Source organism: Podarcis vaucheri (genome assembly GCF_965113315.1).
Source record: "Podarcis vaucheri genome assembly, chromosome: 2".
NCBI classification, from domain to species: Eukaryota; Metazoa; Chordata; class Lepidosauria; order Squamata; family Lacertidae; genus Podarcis; species Podarcis vaucheri.
In genome coordinates, this window is record NC_138760.1 from 125,879,634 (window position 1) to 125,899,889 (window position 20,256).

A 20,256-nucleotide genomic window follows, 5' to 3' on the forward strand; every position below is an offset into this window, starting at 1 on the left:
TAAATAAATGATAAACTGGTGAAGAAGTTTCTGTCACCACAACCTGTTTTTGAACTGGAGCTGGGACAATATTTTCTAACAATATTTTTTTCATTCACCAAATTGGTTGGGAGAGGAACTAACTGCAAAAGTTGAGGGATGGTTAAATTTCCTTGAAGGGTTCAAGTTAGGAGGCCATCTCTTCCAGCAAACAAACCTATTGCACACTTTTCTGGAAATTCCACAATTGTTTGTGGAAGAGACCAAGATGCTGCTAAAAGCCACACTCTCCTACATATTTTTTTATGGTTTAAATATGACAGGGGAAGGGGAAAACCATTGGCCACCTCTTCTACTTACTAAAATAAGCAACCGCCTAGAAATCACCCAGCCAAACAGCTGAATCCTGCATATACACAGTTCCACAGGGACCTACTCTTAAATCTTCAAGAAATGCAGAAGGCACCTGAAGGTAGCCGCACACCGAGCATGGTGACTGTCAGGAGTTCCCAGCTTGATAACACAGTAAGCTTAGGTAATTAAAAAGGAAGATTTATTACAAAAACAGATAGCTCTGGATGGCTCTAACACAGCCACCACCATTATCACTCAAGATGAGCCTTCTGAAGACTCCTTCTGGTGTCTACAGAATATATTGAACCGATGCCTCTTACATCTCTTGTTTTGCTTCCTGTCTAGCAGTCCTCCCATTCACCAGCTCCTCGGACTTATTGGATCAGCTCCAGCCTCTTCCTTTTCTGAGAGAATATCTCTGTGTCTGTTCACGCCTATTTGAGCTTTCTGAGAGCTTTGGCTGAGTTCCAGCCCGCTCTCGGTTGTTCCCCTGGCAACCTTCATTCCAAGGGGTGGGGAAGTCTCCTCTGACTGCTGTTCAGTCTGTGTCCGATCTGACCATCTCTGTTCTGCAGCTGGCTGTAAAGTTCTACTATGAGCTGGCTCATTCCAGACAGTGACATGATTAGAGCTTATGGGATGGGAAATCCAATAAAATGAAACAAATTATTTCTCCCCACCTGGTTGCGCCATCTGGGGCACACAGTGGCATTCTGGTCGATGTTGCACTTCAGGGCCAGGGATCTCTGCCTATTGATGCTCCCAATCCTCTCTCTAAGGAGGGACTTATTGGGAAACACCACCCAGTTAACAATGTCCAAGTCAGCTGCCAGTTCCCCATTCTCATCCAAATACACTCCATCCATAGAAGAATTGTAAAATTGGGCGTCTCCCAGGAAAGAGTGGAGCTAGAATGGCAGAGAAAAGGGCCACATATAGAACAATGGAATAACATTGACTATTCAACTCTGCACACTTCATGCTTGGATTTGCTCTCATTTGGGATTGGGAACAGAGTGTCACGGACTGGTTGGGCAGTCTGAGGAACTGTGGGAAGCACCAGCCAGAGAACTTCCAAGGGAACCCCCAGGAGAGGAGGCTCAGAGCCAGGACATTGGTGGTGGGACACTGAGGAGAGGTCAGAGGAAGAAGATTGCAATGAGGGGCTGGATGCTGAAGGGGCAACAGGGTTTAGTGAGCAGGGAGAGTCGGTGATGGGGAGCAGTTCAGGCTCTGAGGCTGAAGCAGAGGAGAAGGGTGAAGAGGCTGCTGGAGAATCTAGGGACCATTTGGGAATTCCAGGGACAGAGGTATCTAAATTGTACAGAAATTATTTGTGTATGCAACAACAGCAGCTACTCTCCTAAAAAAGGAAAGAAGCAGAAGAAAGAATGGATACAAAATCTAATGGAATATGCAGAAATGGCAAAAGTTCCCGGAAGAATAAGAAATCATGTTAACAAACTTTTTAAAAAATGGTTTATTGAATATTTGCAGATAAATCACAAACATCTAAAACCATTGGCAGGATTATTGTAATAACCTGCAGTTTCATAAGGATATATATTTAAAGTACATAATTAAATGAGCAAATTAAATGAATTTGGATATGCCGAAGATATAAGAAAGCAAGTTTAAAGAACCACAGAAAGAGGCAGATGGAAGTCAAACGTTGAAATGTTAAAATGATTGTAAAACTAATGAAATGTATAAATTTTAAAAGTATAAATAAAAACTTTAAAAAAGATAAAAGACCGAATGGGAAGTGTTGCTGAGTTATATGCCGGTTTTCTTGAATATATAGTTAACAACTGACTGTCTCTGTGTTCTGAGCTGCATGTGACTCCAGTCTGGCACCAAAAGATCTCCCTGGAGACAGCATTCTCCAAATGGGGAGCCACTGCACAAAAGGCACATTCTCATGTTGCCACTCTCCAGACTCCTCATGAGGAAGGGACATGAAGAAGGCCTCAAACGATGATTGCAGCTGTTATCTGCTCTCAATAAAAAAAATTCAAGATATTCTATATAAAATGGAAAATTTAGTTGAATGCATATTAATGGGATCAGGATATACAGTGGTACCTTGGTTTACAACCATACTCTGTTCTGGAGGTCTGGTTGTAAACCAAAACAGGTTGTAACCCAAGGCGCGCTTTCACCAATGGGGCCTCCCCCCACAAATGTGTTGTAATCCAAAAAAAAGTGACATGCACTTCCGGGTATGACATGGTTGTAATCCAAAACGGTTGTAATCCAAAGTGGTTGCAAACCAAGGTACCACTGTAAATACACCAAAAATATGACAGATGTCCACATATATTAAACTCTTAGTATAATGAGAAGATGAGTGACTCAGACACTTAATACAGGCTCCAGCAACACACACAATCCTTTGGAGAAAGGGTAGAGCTTAGTGGAGCTCAGAAGATGTCAAAGTTACACCCTAAACAGGAGGGAGAGTCAGTGCAATGCCCTCTTCCCTGCCCAAGGGAATTCTTATGGAGGAGGTGGGGGTCGAATGGGCCACTTCAAGGCAAAGAAGAGGTTAGGCTAGTGGTGGGAACTGTTCCCAGAGAGACTATCATCTGAGAGGAGATAAAAAGGATTCAATTCATAGCACTTCACAAAGGGGTTTGCAAAATCTCACCTCCCCCCTACATCCCCCAAGTTCTCAGACAATCTCCAAGGCAACCATTCTGGAATTGTACAATTGATTGTGATGTTTGGCTGAGATGTCATTGATGGGAAAAGAAATACCTGCCATGGCTGTAGCCTTTGAACTTGCAGACTGTCCTTCAACCTCCACTTAGATCTAGAGGAATATGCAGCATTTAAGGAACGGGCCACAGCTTGGACAGTGTTGTAAATCCTGTAGCTGTTTAGAGATAAGAGTCTTTCCAGATGGTCTTGGGGCAGCATCTCCAGTTCCTCCCTTTCTCTGCATCTTGTCCAGCTTTTCACTGACAATGTATGCTCTGTATAGGAACAAGTAAAAGCTTCCTCCCAAAACTGCTTAATTGCAAAGAAAAAGGCATCAATATCATCATATTTGGCCCATTTATTCAGCCCAATAGAAAAAGAAAGAATACTGTGGAAATGCTGGAAATCTAAACCACTGTTGATTAACTCAATTAAGTCTACACTCAAATCCCACATCGATGTTGTGATCAAGACTTTCCCCACAGTGGGTTTGACCAGCTTGTCAAATATCATTTCAGCAACTTTCATTCCCTTCCAGAAGTAAGTAGATTCTACGTAATATAAGAATACTTGGACTTGCCGCCACTTTTCTGATGGAGGAACTTTGGACCTCATACGGTATGTATTATGTTGTGGAAAGCTTAATGAGATAGCAACACAAATGCCACTCTCTACAAACATAGGTGTCAATGTCTTCATGAACGTTTCTCCGTTTTCAGTGTCTGGAGCAATGAGACCAATGAACGTCCATCTGAAGTGATGGAGCAGCTTGACAATCGGTGGGTAAATGGCCTCTTCTTTGGGGACCATCCGATAGAAAAAGGGGAACTGCCTCTTGTCATTCAGAACATGGGAGCCAAAAGCATAGCTGACCTGGCAAAAAAATAAGGACTGTTGGCTTGCATTGTTTGAGATCAAAGACGAAATAATTCATACAAATAATTCATACACCAAATAACATATATTTGCTTTGTAAAAACACGTGTGTTGTTGGTTTTTTACCCAGACCTTTCTTGACATATAAGACTGGATTCCCTTTTTATTTTTATGAATCCCCACAGTTCCTGTTTTCGTTTTTTAAAATACGCCTTTATCCTTTTATTTTAATGCTTTATACTGTTGATTTGTTTCAACAATTTTGTTACTGTTTTAGATTGTGCACTACTAAAAGGTTTTTTTAATAATTGAGTGGGTTGTGAATGTTTTCAATTAATAAACAAATTACATAGTTTCACTCAGAGGAAACTTCCCCACTTTATCAAATTTTTAGTGGCATGGCCACTAGTAAGACGGAAGTTCCCTTCCTTCTCATTTTATATGCACAGGCATACAAACACACAAACACAGGAATCAGCATTTGACACAAACGAAAGGGAGGAAGGACTGTTAATATCCAAAAGAGCACAGCTATTCATCTGACCATTCCTTATCTCCTTTCTTCAGTGCCTTGACATCCAATGTCTTCCTCATTCTGAGCTGACAATGTGCCAAATTTTCATGCCTGAGAAGCACAGCCAGATAATCCCTCCATCTCCATTCTTACCTGTGGCATTTTATAGATGCTCAACATGCTGGAAATCTGGATGGAGTTCTCAGAGTCAGAGTCAGCCCCTTCCAGAACAGCAATCAAGTTATTCTGTCCTCCACAGTTGTAGTTTGGAACATTTGCCTGTCTAGAAGAGACCAGGTCTACCAAAGCTTCATATGTTATCCTTCCATGAAAAAAGGTCTCATGGATATTGTAGCCCAGAGTGATGTTGGGCAAGAGCCTGGGATTCTGGTTGATCTCTTGAATGGCAAAGAAGAAAGACAGGGGCAGCCAGTACCTTGTTCCTCCTTTGCTGAAAAAATGTACATATCACATCATATCCTCCAGCATTCTGTGACAAGCTTCTAAGGATAATATAAAATCCTGGATTCAATTTCTAGAATTTAATCACCCTAACACTGATCCAAATTTGGATGTTTGATAGCAAATTCCCAATTAATGATGCATGAGTGTTGGGAAAGCCTTGTTCAGTCAATACTCATTATCCCTTGGAAAACAAAACTAAAGCAGAATGAATGTCTCATGATGGAATTAGACATGCATAGACTTTCAAATAATAATAGGAGTTAAAAGGTTTTTAAAGGCTCATTAAATGACACAGAGCATCTATTGCTCTCTCTCCTCTGCCCTCCCCCAAGCCGGTTATATTTATAATTAATTTTATTGATTTGTTTTAAAAAAAAGAAGTGCAAACATTAAAAAAGAAAGAAAATGAAGAATTAAATATTTAAATCCAAAAGCATCACAGCTTGGAAGGCCCAAAGTACACAGATACACCAAGCTCCAAAATGATGATAAGTAAAAATCAATATTACACGGAGCAGCAGTAACCCCATCCCCATAAAATGACTTACTGCTTAAAGCTGGTAGAGGGAGACTCAGTGAAGTGCTGTAGATTAAATATAGCAAATCTAGCAGAGATGACTCCACTAATGAGGTGGTCTCCTGGCCTGTAATAAATGAACGGCTCAATCCAGTCTCTCTCCAAAGTCAAGGGGCATTTTGCCTTCGCTCCACAGTCTGCATGAGGCAGGAAGATCAGGAGAAGCAGTACCATTCTGTGCCTGCTTGGAACACCTTCCTTTCCTGTGACTGCTCCTCTGAACTAGAAAATAATTAGATAATGTGGATGGAATCCAACCAAGGCTTCACATCTAGAAGAGAGAGAGGTCAGCGTTGCACCCTTGTATAGCAATTTGCCTGTCCTAAATCTGAGCCCCAATTCTGAGTGGTACAGAAGGCCTTTATGTACCAATCCTTCCCTGCTCTGGTGAAATATGTTAATAACTTCATGTTGTTGTCAGTTCTGATATCTCCTTGATTGGACTCAAAGGTGATCTTTGGACAAATCTCTGGAGCTTTGTTGAAAAGGTGATGAAAGAAAAACCCCTCTGTGATTTTGATAATTACAAAGGGAAGAAGCATGGGCTCTGAAATGCCCTCAGTTCTTTACATGGCTTCATGCGCAGGTGCAGGCTGGAGAAAAACATGTTTGCAAAAACTCCCACATGTGCCTTCAAACTCTGAGAGGCATAAGAGAATGGGCAACTAAAAAGTCTAACTTTGGTGAAAGAAGCTCATTCCACACCCTCCAACATTCCTCTGATGTAAATCGGGACGGAACATATTTTGGTGCCGTGCTCTCGTGGGAGCCTGCTGACTTGACCAAGAGTGCGGCACCACTGCAAGCTTGAGCAGGGTCATGCCTGGGATATGGAAGGCTGAAGGTTTAGAAGGATCGTGCTTCTGTATCACAAGGGCTGACGGGAGTGCCGGGCCATTGCAGGTCAAGAAGAGGCTGGGGAGACAGCGAGGTCATTCTGGCTTGACTCCTTCAGCTCAAGAAGTTGCAGGAAACTTAGCTCCGGCCCCGCCTTTCCCCTCTAGCTTCTCACTCTGGAGCCCTTCCCAACAGACGGAGACTGCAACATGGGGGTGAGCTCCTCCCCTGAGTCTGTCTGTCAACATGTAGGACTCTTCTAGATCAGGGTGTGAGAGGAGGAGAGCCAGCAGGACTGAGACTGTTCTGCTGTGGGATGGCAGGTGTACTCTCTGATTCCTCACTGTCTGTGTCTCTGCTCACATTGAGACACTCAGCCTTGTCCTGGAATGGCCTCCTCCTTCTGACACCCCCCTTGATTCCAGCACCTCCCAGCTCAGCCCTTCCCCCTTGTCCCACCACCAGGACCCAGGGGTTCAGTCCTCATCTTCCCTGTCTTCCTTGAGGGGCTCTTGGATGGGAGGCTCCCCCGCTCCTCCTCATCCAGCCAGGCCGTGATACTTGAATATGGACCATGTTGAGACACAGGTCAACTGAGGTCTCCCACCGCCAGCCACCGCAGGAAGCTCTATGGTCCGCAGGCCCCACCCTTGGCTTCTGGAAGGAGACAAAGGTCTTGAGGGCTGCATGCAGCTCTTGGGACTGTGCATTGGAGCACCCCAACTTAGAGGAACTAGACAAGCATGTCTGATTTCACCTTTGCTTTTTCGTATTTGCTTCTGCTATTAGACAACATAGGGAGATCTATGGAGTAGTCCACAATTCAGTTGAATATAAATTGAATTCATACGCAGATGATATTCTTTTGATTGTTTTTAAACCTCATTTTACAGTCCCCGTGTTTATGCTGATAGATGTTGTCAGGGGTTCAGGAGCAGAGACGCAGGAAGGGGAGGAAACAGAGAGCGAGGGGGAGGAATCCGAAGGAAGGATGAGTGATGATGACGACCCGAGATCTCCGAGTCTTTCCAGTGAATCGGAAGATTCACAGAAAGGAGCGCCAGTGGTCAGAGCAAGGGGGGGACCCAGGGGGACACCCCAGGAAGAAGGGACCAGAGGGGACTCAGAGAGCAGCAGTTGGAAATCGGGGCCAGCGTCCCCAGCTGAGCGCAGCGGGGAGGAAGGGGGCCAGGCAGCGGATGCCTTCGCGTCAGAATTGCAGGAGGTCCACGACCAGCTTCGACGGCAGCTGGAACTAGCTAAGCACGCATACAAGGTGCAAGCTGATAGACACAGAAGGGTTGGCGAAAGCATACAGGTGGGAGACTGGGTCTGGTTGGCGGCCCAAGCAGTGCCGGCCAGATCGTTAGCAAAGAAGAAGCTAAGGCACAAGCAGCTGGGGCCCTACCAAGTCGAGGCACAGGTCAATCCGGTGGCTTTCCGGCTGACACTTCTGGAGGGGTCCAGAATGCATCCGGTGTTCCATAGATCAGTGCTCACTCCCTGCAAGGCACCTCACAGATTTCAGGAGCCAGGGACGGCACCGAGCCCCCTCAGGGAAAGGACCACGCAGGGGGGATTGCCAGAGGAGGAGCCCATCAACGAGGTCACAGAGATTTTGGACTCTAGATGGAGGGAAGAGGGAGTGGAATACCTGCTAGCCAGAGAGGGCACCCCGGTCAGTGCCAACAGCTGGGTTCGGGGCTACGCGTTGGACGAACCTCTGCTCAAGGACGAGTTTCATGCCCTTTTCCCACACAGGCCCATGCCAGCCGACTTTTTCGACGACTGGCTTTTCACACCCACGCTTTCAGCCAGCACGTTCCAGGGGTTCGACTCGGACGAGGAACCCACACTGGGCGCCCATTCCCAGGGAGGGTCACCCTCAGGATCTGCCTCGGAACCCTCGTATTGGTGGGACGATCGACTAGAGGAGCAGTGGCGCAGGAAGTGGCTGGAGGGTCCCGGGCGAGCGACGTACCCAGGAGAGACCGAGGGAGAGACTGACGTGGATGTGTTTGGGGAGGACGTCGGGTTCGAGCACGGCGGCACTGAAATGGAAGCAGAGATGATCGACGTCGACGAGCACGAGGAGGAAGAACCGGACTTATCCAGTTGGACGCACGCCACGGGAAGCGAACTGTATCCGGCATTCACCCCCGTGACGATGGAGCACCCAGCACCCACACCTGAAAGAGGGGAGGGGGAAGGGGGGCTTCGAGGGGGGATGGATGTCGGGTTCAGGAGCAGAGACGCAGGAAGGGGAGGAAACAGAGAGCGAGGGGGAGGAATCCGAAGGAAGGATGAGTGATGATGACGACCCGAGATCTCCGAGTCTTTCCAGTGAATCGGAAGATTCACAGAAAGGAGCGCCAGTGGTCAGAGCAAGGGGGGACCCAGGGGGACACCCCAGGAAGAAGGGACCAGAGGGGACTCAGAGAGCAGCAGTTGGAAATCGGGGCCAGCGTCCCCAGCTGAGCGCAGCGGGGAGGAAGGGGGCCAGGTGTCGGGTGCCGGAGGCTCTCAGCAGGAGAGAGGGCATGAGTCAGGAGTGGTCACGCCCTCATCAGGGAGCGAGGAAACGGTCAAGAGGAAGGTAGAAAGTTGGGCGCGCGCGCCAAGTTCAAATGCAGCGGAAGGTGGCGCAGTAAGCAGCCCGGAGAGGGAGCCAGGTCCCAAAGCCCGCCGCAAGGAGACAGAAGGGTCCGGGGGGTCTGCTTCAGAGGAATCCCGGAAGGAAGAGGCCATGGGGGGCAGAGGGACCCAGAGAAGGAAGGAAAGACGTAAGAGGTGGAGCAAGGCGAGGGTATTAAGTTGGTGTACAGGAGGCGGGGATTCAGACGGAGCATCGCCGGTCTAGCACATAAGACGTAGAGCTGCACGCTGCAGCTTGAAAATGAAACTGTAACTCAATAAAGACTTTTATTAAATATACGCTGGCTAGCGTGATCCTCTGTGAGCTAGGATCTGGAAGCAGCTCTGACAGATGTCTTTGGTTAAATACTCTGATAACTGGTGCAAACTGCAAAATTTACTTACCCATTCATTTAAGGAGTATCATTTCCACATTTGTTCGAAATCTATTAAATATTTAAGTATGGTGATACCAAAAGATATAACTCACTTTGTAACATGTAATATTGTGTGTGTGTGTGTGTGTGTGTGTGTGTGTGTGTGTGTGATAGCGATAGCGCTTTCTTCAGACGTTATTAGTTGGGAGTCATTAAAGCCTTCCTCTTTGGACAAGAACATTAATAATACATCGTAAACAGTTGATAAGGTCACAGTCTTGTATATCTTTTTTATTTTTTTATTTAAAGATATTTAAAGCTTCTTGGGGACTTTTTCAGCCTGTTATGATTTTTTATATTATTTTGTAGCCCTTAGCAACTTTTGTCCCTGGGTGCTGTTTAATGGGCAAATAGGGAGCCCAGTGAACTTTTCTTTCCATTTTTTTTAAAAAACCAAAGAATGATGATGCAAACTTGAAGCCCTAATAAAAGGACAATTATTTGGTTTATGAGTTGCTGTAACCCCATGTTCTGAACAAGACCCCTCCCCCTATGTCCTCGTAGCTTTATTCTTCATCTTGATAATGATGGACGAGTGTCTTTCCAGAACTTCTGAGACCTGCCTATCAATCTCTCATTGACCCCAGGAGAGAAATTCTTGGCAGTCAGATATTCTGACCACCTTTTATCACCAAATAATTATCCATGCTGGCAGATGAGCAAGCAATGGACTCTTTCCAGTTTGCCATGCTCCACTGGGAGTCCAAATGAGCATCTCTTTTGATCCCCTTGCAGGAGGGTGTCACAGATAGTGTGTCCTTGTCCCCACCCTCCACAATCTAGGTCTTCCCACCACCTGTTATCTATGGATTCAATGTGTCTGTGTGTGTTTATTTTAGCAGTTCTGCCCTGCCTCTTATATGCCAGAGGGCCAGCTGGAGCTAATCTTGGGTGGATTGACTTCCATAATGACAAATTCTCCCATATCTAAAGAAGCCAGGAGACAGAGCTTCAGCTACAGAGAATCAGAGATAGCCCAGATGAAAGTGTTAGTATCTCAGCTTACAGTCAGAGGTAACTGGCCTCCCCCAGGCAATTAAGCTGGATACTTGATGACCTCTCCGCTGCGTCTCCCGGCAGGCTAGGTCATAACTCCGGCGATTCTCCTCATCAATCAGACGTGAAGAACACACCCTCTGCTTCTCTGCTTCTCTCTCTCTCCCTGCATTCTCCCCAGGGAGGGGAAATGAGACAGACAGGAGTCCTTTTTACATGTTTTATTCCTGTCACTCAGCAATACATAGAAATGTGACCGTTCCCTTCAGACTCCATCAGAAGAGACTCACACTCCTCTGTACTTCCAGCACAGGTCACATGACACTCTGAGCTAACATCCGGTGCTCAGTACAGAGAATAGGCTCCACCTTTTCTCCAACAGTACATCTGCAAAACACAACATCCTGTTTTGCATTCCAGCCATCTGGAGCTGGCTTTTGCCTTGGTGCTTTTTCCCAACAGAAAGATGGAGAATGTCTCCACTTATCATGGTAGTGGAAAAAGAGCAGCAGCAGCAGAAACTCCAGTCAGAGTCAAATAGGAGCTCATGCTAGCAATACTCAAGCAATTTTTATTTCAAGGAGCTGACCGTGGCTTTGAGACTAGAGAGGCTGCACTTCCCTTGTTGCTACCTCTGCTCAAAGATGTATTGGAAGAGGTGCGAATCCATTTTCTTTTAAACCAGTATTTTAAAATACAGGAAGTGGCAGAAGACTTTCTCAGTAGTGGCACCCGCCCTGTGGAATGCCCTCCCACCAGATGTCAAAGAGAACAACAACTACCAAACTTTTAGAAGACATCTGAAGGCAGCCCTGTTTAGGGAAGCTTTTAATGTTTGATGTATTACTGTATTTTAATATTTGGTTGGAAGCGGCCCAGAGTGGCAGAGGAAGCCCAGCCAGATGGGTGGGGTATAAATAATAAATTAGTAGTAGTAGTAGTCCTAATCCTTTTTTAAAAAATTAGTATTAGTCCTAATCTGTTTTCTTTTAAATTAGTATTTTAAAATACAGGAACTGCCAAAGAGTATGATTTTTTAAGAAGAACACTCAAATGATGTCATGTTTTCCAAGTTAAAACAGCACAATTAAAAGTAAAACCTAATCATTTAGACATATTTTAAATCCATCAGACAAGGAGGCATAAACATTGTTTTCTGCAAGTTGAACCTAGGTGTGCACTAGCTGCATAGAAAGTAGTATTCTTTCGCTGAAACATGGTGGATTCGCCATTTGCCAGATTCAGAATCTGATAGAACACTAGCTCTAAATCATCAAACCATCACAGAACAAGATCATACACCATCCTTTGATTTTGTCATTAGATCCTCCTTTGTATTCAGATCAGGCCTGACTACAATTATGTAGCACTTGGGAAAGAAGATGCAGCCCAGAAGCCCAGCACTGGAGGCCAACATAGAGAAGACCTGCACAGCTACCATGTATTTCCCCTTGGTGCTCAGGTAGGTGGGCACAAAGGACAACCAAACACTGCAGAAGACCAGCATGCTGAAGGTGATCAGCTTGGCTTCATTGAAGGCTCCAGGCAGGTTCCTGGCTAGGAAAGCAACTGTGAAGCAGATGGAGGCCAGGAAGCCCATGTAGCCAAGAGCAGCATAAAACATGGCAATAGACCCTACATTGCATTGCAAGGTGATCTCTCCAGCCTGGGAGCACATGTCAGATTCTGGGAAGGGCGGAGAGATTCCCAGCCAGATGGTGCAGATGAGAACTTGGACACTGGAACAGAAAATGACAATGGAGTTGGCCAGTCTCTTCCCCAGCCATCTCCTCATCGTGTTCCCTGGCTTTGTGGCCAGGAAGGCCAGCACCACAGTGACGGTTTTTGCCAACAAAGAAGAGACAGCAACTGAAAAGATGGTGTTGAAGGCCATTTGTTGAAGAAGGCAGGCTGCTTTCCGTGGCTGGCCAAGGAACATGAAGGAGGACAAAAAGGAAAGCAAGAGGGAGATGAGGAGGATGTAGGAGAGGTCCCTGTTGTTGGCTTTGACTATGGGGGTTTCCTTGTACTTAATGAATGTTCCTAACACAATGCCTGTGGTTAAGGATAACAAGAGGGAAAAGGAAGCTAGGAGGATCCCCAAAGGTTCTTCATAAGCCAGGAAGGTTATAATCTTAAAGACACATTGATCCCTGGGCTTGTTTGGATGTTGATCTTCTGGACACCTGGTGCAATGCTCTGCATCTGCAAAGAACAAGAGTAATATCAAATTTGTACCCTTCTGAAATGGTTTTCCCTTGCAGAAAGTAATACCAAAGTGGTTCCCACAATAAGAAAACATTGCTATATCCAATAAAAATAATTGCATATGACCAAGGACATCAGGAATCAGTATTAATATTGTAGGTCATGGAAAACCTGGGGCAGCAAGTATGTCTTAATTTATTAGTGAAAACAATGGGGAGAGCCTTCCACAGACTAGACACCGCAATGTAAAAGCCCTCCTTCAATGTCACAATAACCCTGTCACATGGTTCAGGGTGAGAAAAATGGACTGACAAAAGGTCCTCCAGTTGTTCTTGCTTCTGGCTCAACAGATTTATGTCTTTCTTTTTGGAGAGAGAAGTTTGGAAGATAGGTTCTTATCCTCTTGTCGGAGAGTTAAGCACAGTGGTGTTTGTTCCAAGCACATTAAAATTTGGTTCAATTTGCATCGGCCCACATCTACTTGTAGATAAATGTTCCCCACTAGAATGCATTACAGGCAAAAGGTAAAGGGACCCCTGACCATTAGCTCATCTCACTTTACTGGCCAAGGGAGCCAGCGTATAGCTTCCGGGTCATGTGGCCAGCATGACTAAGCCGCTTATGGCGAACCAGAGCAGTGCACGAAAATGCCATTTGCCTTCCCGCCAGAGCGGTACCTATTTATCTACTTGCACTTTGACGTGCTTTCGAACTGCTAGGTTGGCAGGAGCAGGGACTGAGCAACGGGAGCTCACCCCGTTGCGGGGATTCGAACCGTCAACCTTCTGATCGGCAAGTCCTAGGCTCTGTGGTTTAACCCACAGCACCACCCGCGTCCCTAATAGAATGCATAGGCTAGAATAAATCACAGATACTTAGCTTTGCTTAGAGTTTCCATAAATAACAGCAAACAAATCTCAATCCGTTGTCAGAAAAATAAAGATTAAAACTACTTGGTACTTGGTTTTCCTTACAAGAAGGATCTTGCAATATGCGTGCTATAAAAATCTCATTTAAGAGAGATTCAGTTCACTTGCACATAGCTCCTTCTTCGCTTGCTCCAGGAAACATGAAAAGAAACAGGCTGAGAAACTGGGGGGAGTGTAGTGTGGCTTGCTTGTGCACATTTTGCATATGAATTTCAATAATCAGTTCTAAAATTTCTCTTCAAAAAGCCACTGATATCAGAATAAAATACCCTCTTTCCCAAGGTCAGCCCTTTCCACTGGGATCACCCACCTTCCTGAGTGGAGATGGTGCCTTCTGCACAAGGAATGCAGTCATAGCAGCAGAGTGGCTTTCCTTCCTGAATGACTTTGACGAATCCAGGGCTGCAACTTTCCACACACTGGGAAGTAGGTAGGGTCTAAGTAGAAAGATAAGGAGTTATAGAAATGGTGAAATGGAAAAAGCTGTGGGAAAGTGATCTTAATTTTACTGCCTCTAGTGGGTTGAAAGAAAACCATATGAAAATGGTATCTAACACCTGTTCAAATGGCTGAAATGTCTAAAAATGGTACTAATCAATGTAATCAACTTTTATTCATATCTGGTGGTTTTGTAAGAAAGCAAAAGCTTACCGGTAAATGGTAAACAATGAATTAATTAAGATGACAATAGGGGGAGCGGGAAACAGAAGCCTTTTTGCTAGGTTTGATAGGGCCAGAGATACCGAAAATAAAGATAAAATTGTTTATGTTTGCAACAACTGCAGCAAGTATTGTATTTGCACAGAAGTGGAAGGAAACAGCAATATCCACAAAAGAAGAATGGATTAACAAACTAATGGATTATGCTGAAACAGCAAAACTCACTGCTAGACTAAGAGAGTCTAAGGATGAGGTGTTTGTAGAAGAATGGAAACCCTTTTCAGATTACTTAAGTAAATAATTCTTTTTCAATACAAGATGGATTTAGATCTTGAGCAACAGAAGAACAAGAATATGGTATTTTCAGGTTTATATTTTATACTGTGTGTGCTGTTAGAAACAAATGGACAGTTCAGAGAGCAGAGATATAACAATTATCGAATGATATGGGAAGTCAAAGAAAAACAAAAATGGTAACTCGTGATGTTTTTTAATGGACTATGTAAACCATTTAATAATATATACATATTAAAGGAGCATTCAAAAAATGTGTTAGCCTGTCCCCAGCCCCCCATGGAAATGAGGGACAGGTTTAGGAAGGGCCATGAAAGATGATTTTTCCCACCGGGCTGAGCCATTTGGGCCACACAATGGCATCCTGGTCAATGGTGAATTGTAGGTCTGGCAAACCCTGTCTGTTGATACTCCCAAATTTCACTTTAAGGATGGACTTATTGGGAAACTTCAGCCAATTCACAACATTAAAGTCAGCTGCTAATTGCCCATTCTCATCCAAATACACTCCATCCATGGAAGAATTGTAGAACTGGGAGTTTCCCAGGAAAGGGTGGAGCTGGAAGGGAACAGAAAGAGCAGCATTTAGAATACAGTGGTACCTCAGGTTAAGTATTTAATTCCTTCGGGAGTCCGTACTTAACCTGAAACTGTTCTTAACCTGAAGCACCACTTTAGCTAATGGGGCCTCCTGCTGCTGCCCGATTTCTGTTCTCATCCTGAAGCAAAGTTCCTAACCTGAAGCACTATTTCTGGGTTAGCGGAGTCTTTAACCTGAAGCGTATGTAACCTGAAGTACAGTGGTGCCTCGCAAGATGAAATTAATTCATTCCGCGGGTTTTTTCATCTAGCGAATTTTTCGTCTTGCGAAGCACGGTGTCGGAAAAGTTTTGGAAAAGCTTCAAAAATCACCAAAAACCTCAAAAAAAGGCTACCACACCGTGTTCTATGAGTTGCTCCTCGAAGTCAAGTCGCAACTTATTAACGGTGTTAAGAAAAAGGAAACAAACTTGCAAGACGTTTTCGTCTTGCGAAGCAAGCCCATAGGGAAATTCATCTTGCGAAGCAGCTCAAAAACCGCAAAACCGTGAGTTTTTCGTCTTGCGAGGCACTTGTCTTGCGGGGCACCACTGAACCAATGTATGGGAAAGGACACTGACTATCCAACTCTGACCTTTTTATGCCTTGATCTCCTCTGACTTGGACGGCGTAGAGAATCAAGAAGCTGTGTATCGTTTTCAAGTGCTTGCTGCATTGAAACTTGCACCCAACGGGGCTTACTCCCAGGTAAGTAGGTCTAGGCTGCCATCTTGTGCACTTACCTGGGAGTATCCCCCATTGAACTTAATGGGACTTCTGGCTAGCAACATATAGGGTAAAAGGTAAAGGTAAAGGTACCCCCTGACCGCTAGGTCCAGTCGCGGGCGACTCTGGAGTTGCGTGCTCATCTCGTTCTATAAGCCGAGGGAGCCAGCGTTTGTCCGCAGACAGCTTCTGGGTCATGTGGCCAGCATGACTAAGCCGCTTCTGGCGAACCAGAGCAGCGCACGGAAACGCCGTTTACCTTCCCGCTGGAGCGGTACCTATTTATCTACTTGCACTTTGACGTGCTTTCAAACTACAAGGTGGGCAGGAGCTGGGACCGAACGACGGGAGCTCACCCTGTCGCGGGGATTTGAACCGCCAACCTTCCGATTTCCAAGCCCTAGGCTGTAAAAATACTGTGTCTTTATTATGTGGTTGGGACAGGCTTTCTTGCCTCTCCATCAGTTGGTTGAAACATATTTCCAGCACACAGCTCTTACCTGCTCTGTGTGGAAACGGTATGAAACTCTGCTGTTTATGATGTGAAAAAGATTGGTTTGCTGCATATTAATAAGACAAAAAATATTAACACCGTCATAATGAGTACAGGAGCCACTGTGAGATACGCAGGCAGGCATGGGAGTTTCCCCTTCTCTCTGGGAATTCTCGATAAGAATTAATGAGCCTCTGACAGGTCTATAGTCCTCTTTATTTACAACAACACAGAGATTGCGGCATCAAGCCACCCTCCTTCAGGATCTCAGTTGTCTAGGTAGGATCCTAGAATGGAACAACTGATTGGCTTGTAGGAGAAGCCCAATCAGGCTTCAGGAGGGAAGCAGAATCAGCCAATCAGACGGGACTCATTGTGTAAATAATGTAAACAAAAGCCTGAGGTTTGGGGGGGGAATTCAGTTGCTGTTTTACAAGCTGCAATAAAGAGCATGAAATCACTGCAGGACTCCGAGTATATTTCAGTAAGGGAATGGAAAGAGGGACCAATTCAATTTGCCAAATTTCACCTCTCCGCTAGATTTCACATATTCTCTGTCAAGTCTAGAATTGTACCACTGGTTGTCATGTTTGCCAGAGATGTACACAATAGGAAAGGAAATACCTGCCATGGCTGTAGCCTTTGACGTTCCAGGCTGTCTGTCACCCGCCACAGAGACCTGGAGGAATATGCAGCATTTAAGGCACGTGCCAAAGCTTTGACAGTGCTGTAAATCCTGTAGCTGTCTAGAGAGAGGCTTCTTTCCATTTCATCTTGGGGCAGCATCTCATGTTTTCCTTTCTCCCTGCATCTTATCCAGCCTTTCGCCGACCATGCGTGCTTTAAATAGGAACAACTGAAAGCATCCTCCCAAAACTGCTTGATTGCAAAGAAAAGGGATGGAATGTCGTTGGATTCTTTCCTTTTATTTGTTTCAGTGTAGAAAGAAAAAATGCCATGGATGTGTTCGTAAGATAAGCCGCTGTACATTAACTCGAAGGAGATGTCCCACATAGCTGTTGTGACCAGGACTTCCCCTGCAGTGGGCTTTATCAAGTTCTCAAATAAATGTTGTAGAATGAAAATTCCATGCAAGGCATGAAGTGTCTCTGCATAATAAACAAACACACGGGCTTGTCTCCACTTTAAGAATTTGCGGAAATTGATCTCGAATCCATGTGTGTTCAGTACCGAGATGGTTTGTGAGATGGCAACACAAATACCACTCCTGATGAACACAGGAGTCAGGGTCTTCATGAATCTCTCTCCATTCTCAGTGTCGGGGGCAATTAGACCGATGAACGTCCATCTGAAGTGATGGAGCAGCTTGACAATCCCTGGGTACTGGGCTTCTTCTTTGGGGACCATTGGGTAGAAAAAAGGGAACTGCCTCTTATCATCCAGAACATGAGAGACAAAAGCATAGCTGACCTGGCAAGAAAATAAACATTGTTGGCTAACTTAGTTTTGGATCAAAGCCAAAATATAGTCAACCCTGAATATAGTCGTACCTTGAAAGTCGAACAGTTTAGTTCCCAAATGTCACATGGCTCTCGAATGTCACAAACCCAGAAGTGGCTATTCCAGTTTGTGAACCATTTTTGGAAGCCGAATGTCCGATGGGGCTTCCACAGCTTCCGATTGGCTGCAGGAGCTTCCTGCAGCCAATCAGAAGCCGCACTTTGGTTTCCAAATGTTTTGGAAGTCGAAAAGACAAATGTTTTTGCCAGGCTTTCCTTGACACATAAGATCAGGCTCTATTTTTATCTCTATGAATTCCCTTAATTCTGGTTTGCTTTTTATATTGTTTTATGATACTATTTGACTGTTTTGAGGGGAACAAGTTTTAATGAGATAAGTCAAAACACTCATCAGTCTCCAGAGCTTGTGTTACTAAATCTAAATTTAAATGAGACTTGGTGGATAAACCACTAATTGGATTCTTTTAGTGGCAGCAAGTACGGTTATAACTGCACTCTGGCATACTGCCCTTATGGAAAAAAATTGACACACAAATTGAGTCCAGCAAGACAAACAAAGCACAACCACACTTTTGCTGGAGAATAGCAGAGGTTTATTTTGTTCACAAATGCTCCAGAAAACCAAAGACCAATTCCAAGCTTTTATACAAATTTGTGGAACACATAATAAAAATGTGCTTTACAGATGAATATTGTTATAAGCCATGGTTTATGTATGAGAATACAGACATAATGTCCCTGGGAAAAACACATTTGAGTTTGTTGGGTGTGGATTACCTTTGTTTCTGGAATAGATATGCAATGATTTGGAAAATAAAAGATACTGTTATTTGTTTTAAAGACTGTGTTTTTGTGGTACACTAAGAGTGTTTGAAAATATTAAGAGGGTCAATAATACTTCAGGGTTCACTTGAGGGAAACTTCTATTTGCCCCAGAATTTAGTGTCATAGCAATCCATACTACAGACATTACTTCTGTTCCCCTTTACTCTCACACACACACAAACACACACACACACACACCATTTGACACAAAGAGAAGGAAGGACAGGTGTTTTCAAAGAGAGCACAGCAAACCATCTGACTGTGGGATATAAAGCTGTCAGTCAAGCCCAACATTCCCAGAGGACTAACTGCCTCTATGAGGCAGTTTGTCTGTTGGTCAGTTGCTGCAAGGAGTGTTAACTGGTAACTGCTCGGATGCAGTCTTCTCATGACTCACTACTATCTAGTATATAGTTTATCTGTTAAGTAACTAAAGCCTGCCTTCAGTAACAACTCTGTAAACTGAATGAAACTGGAAGTAAAGTAGTTTATGTTAATATGATTCAGATTCATGTGTTTTGTTTAGAGGGACAGAAGGGATTATCAGCCAGGAATGTATAAATATTGATAGGACTCAAACGAGTTAGCAATCCACTAGTCGCTGCATAAACTCAGACAGGGAATCGTTTAAACTCTGCTAAATTATATAAACGTTCCAACACTGACCACTCCTGAACGTCTGTTGCTTTACCTGAAAGGACAGTCCTATTGGTTATTGACCCTTATTGCTCATGTATCCCTTTTTTAGTCATTACAGTGGTACCTCGGGTTACAGACGCTTCAGGTTACAGACTCCGCTAACCCAGAAATAGTACCTTGGGTTAAGAACTTTGCTTCAGGATGAGAACAGAAATCGTGTGGCAGCAGTCGGAGGCCCCATTAGCTAAAGTGGTGCTTCAGGTTAAGAACAGTTTCAGGTTAAGAACAGACCTCTGGAACAAATTAAGTTGTTAACCCGAGGTACCACTGTACATTAAAAAGAAAGAGAGACTTAAGGCTACAATCCCAAATGCACTTTCCACTATCTCCTCATGGGCTCTTCCCCTGCCAGACCCTGCCAGCTCAGTACCCATTTATGCTCATGGAGCTGAACTGGCATGGATTGGCCAGGAACAAGACCTTGGGGTTATAGTGGATGCCTCCTGTTACCCTAGTATGCGGCAAACTGGCAAATTCGATGCTATGGATTCTTAGGAAAGGGTATATAAAAGGGTATATTAAAAAAAACCTGCCAACATCTGTCTTCTTTTAAAAATAAATTAAGATTAAGAACAAGTTGTCCCCATTCACACTTAACATCTACCCCACCCTCTTTTGGCTTTCTCCAAAATTTGGCTCAGCCACAAAATGCCACACCCCTCTCCATTCCTACCTGTGGGATTTTATAGATGCCCAACATTCTTGAAATCTGGATGGAGTTCTGAGTGTCAGCCCCTTCGAGAACAGCAAGCAGGTTATTCTGTCCCCCGCAGTTGTAGTTTGGAACATTTGCCTGTCTAGAAGAGACCAGGTCTACCAGAGCTTCGCATGTCACCCTTCCATGAAAGAAGTTCTCGTGGATGTTGTAGCCCAGAGTGATGTTGGGCAAGAGCCTGGGATTCTGGTTGATATCCTGAATGGCAAATAAGGAGGAAAGGGGTTGCCAGTACTGTGTGAATGTTTTTCTGCAAAAATGTACATATTGCATCA

At 44.6% G+C, this 20,256-nt stretch overlaps 2 protein-coding genes across 6 annotated transcripts; both read right to left on the reverse strand.

The window, feature by feature from the left end:
- Positions 1-965: 965 nt before the first annotated feature.
- Positions 966-7,062, reverse strand: LOC309526210 (vomeronasal type-2 receptor 26-like; the record flags this gene model as incomplete). Its single annotated transcript, XM_082212124.1, has 4 exons — positions 5,440-7,062; positions 4,580-4,877; positions 3,094-3,909; positions 966-1,241 (listed from the first exon to the last, which is right to left on the reverse strand). The coding sequence occupies exons 1-4, from the start codon at positions 5,640-5,642 to the stop codon at positions 966-968; spliced, it is 1,593 nt and encodes a 530-aa protein (XP_082068250.1). The 5' UTR covers positions 5,643-7,062.
- Positions 7,063-11,331: 4,269 nt separating this feature from the next.
- Positions 11,332-20,256, reverse strand: LOC309524671 (vomeronasal type-2 receptor 26-like). 5 transcript variants are annotated; one of them, XM_082209536.1, is made up of 5 exons: positions 19,940-20,256; positions 16,886-17,137; positions 14,795-15,022; positions 13,820-13,946; positions 11,332-12,577 (listed from the first exon to the last, which is right to left on the reverse strand). In XM_082209536.1, the coding sequence occupies exons 1-5, from the start codon at positions 20,252-20,254 to the stop codon at positions 11,667-11,669; spliced, it is 1,833 nt and encodes a 610-aa protein (XP_082065662.1). In that variant the 5' UTR covers positions 20,255-20,256; the 3' UTR covers positions 11,332-11,666. The 5 variants fall into 5 exon arrangements, with proteins under 5 accessions (XP_082065662.1, XP_082065658.1, XP_082065659.1 ...); XM_082209532.1 differs by having other exon boundaries at positions 16,886-17,692; XM_082209533.1 differs by having other exon boundaries at positions 16,886-17,692; positions 18,766-20,071.

Bases quoted from the DNA above. Each gene is read 5' to 3' on its own strand.
- LOC309524671 (XM_082209532.1), bottom strand. From the start codon at position 20,254: ATGCAATATGTACATTTTTGCAGAAAAACATTCACACAGTACTGGCAA. The intron at 15,023-16,885 runs GTATTTCCTTTC...GTTCCCTTCCAG, and splicing joins AAAGGCTACAGCCATGGCAG to CTCCACCCTTTCCTGGGAAA. The intron at 12,578-13,819 runs GTGGGTGATCCC...TGTTCTTTGCAG, and splicing joins CACCATCTCCACTCAGGAAG to ATGCAGAGCATTGCACCAGG.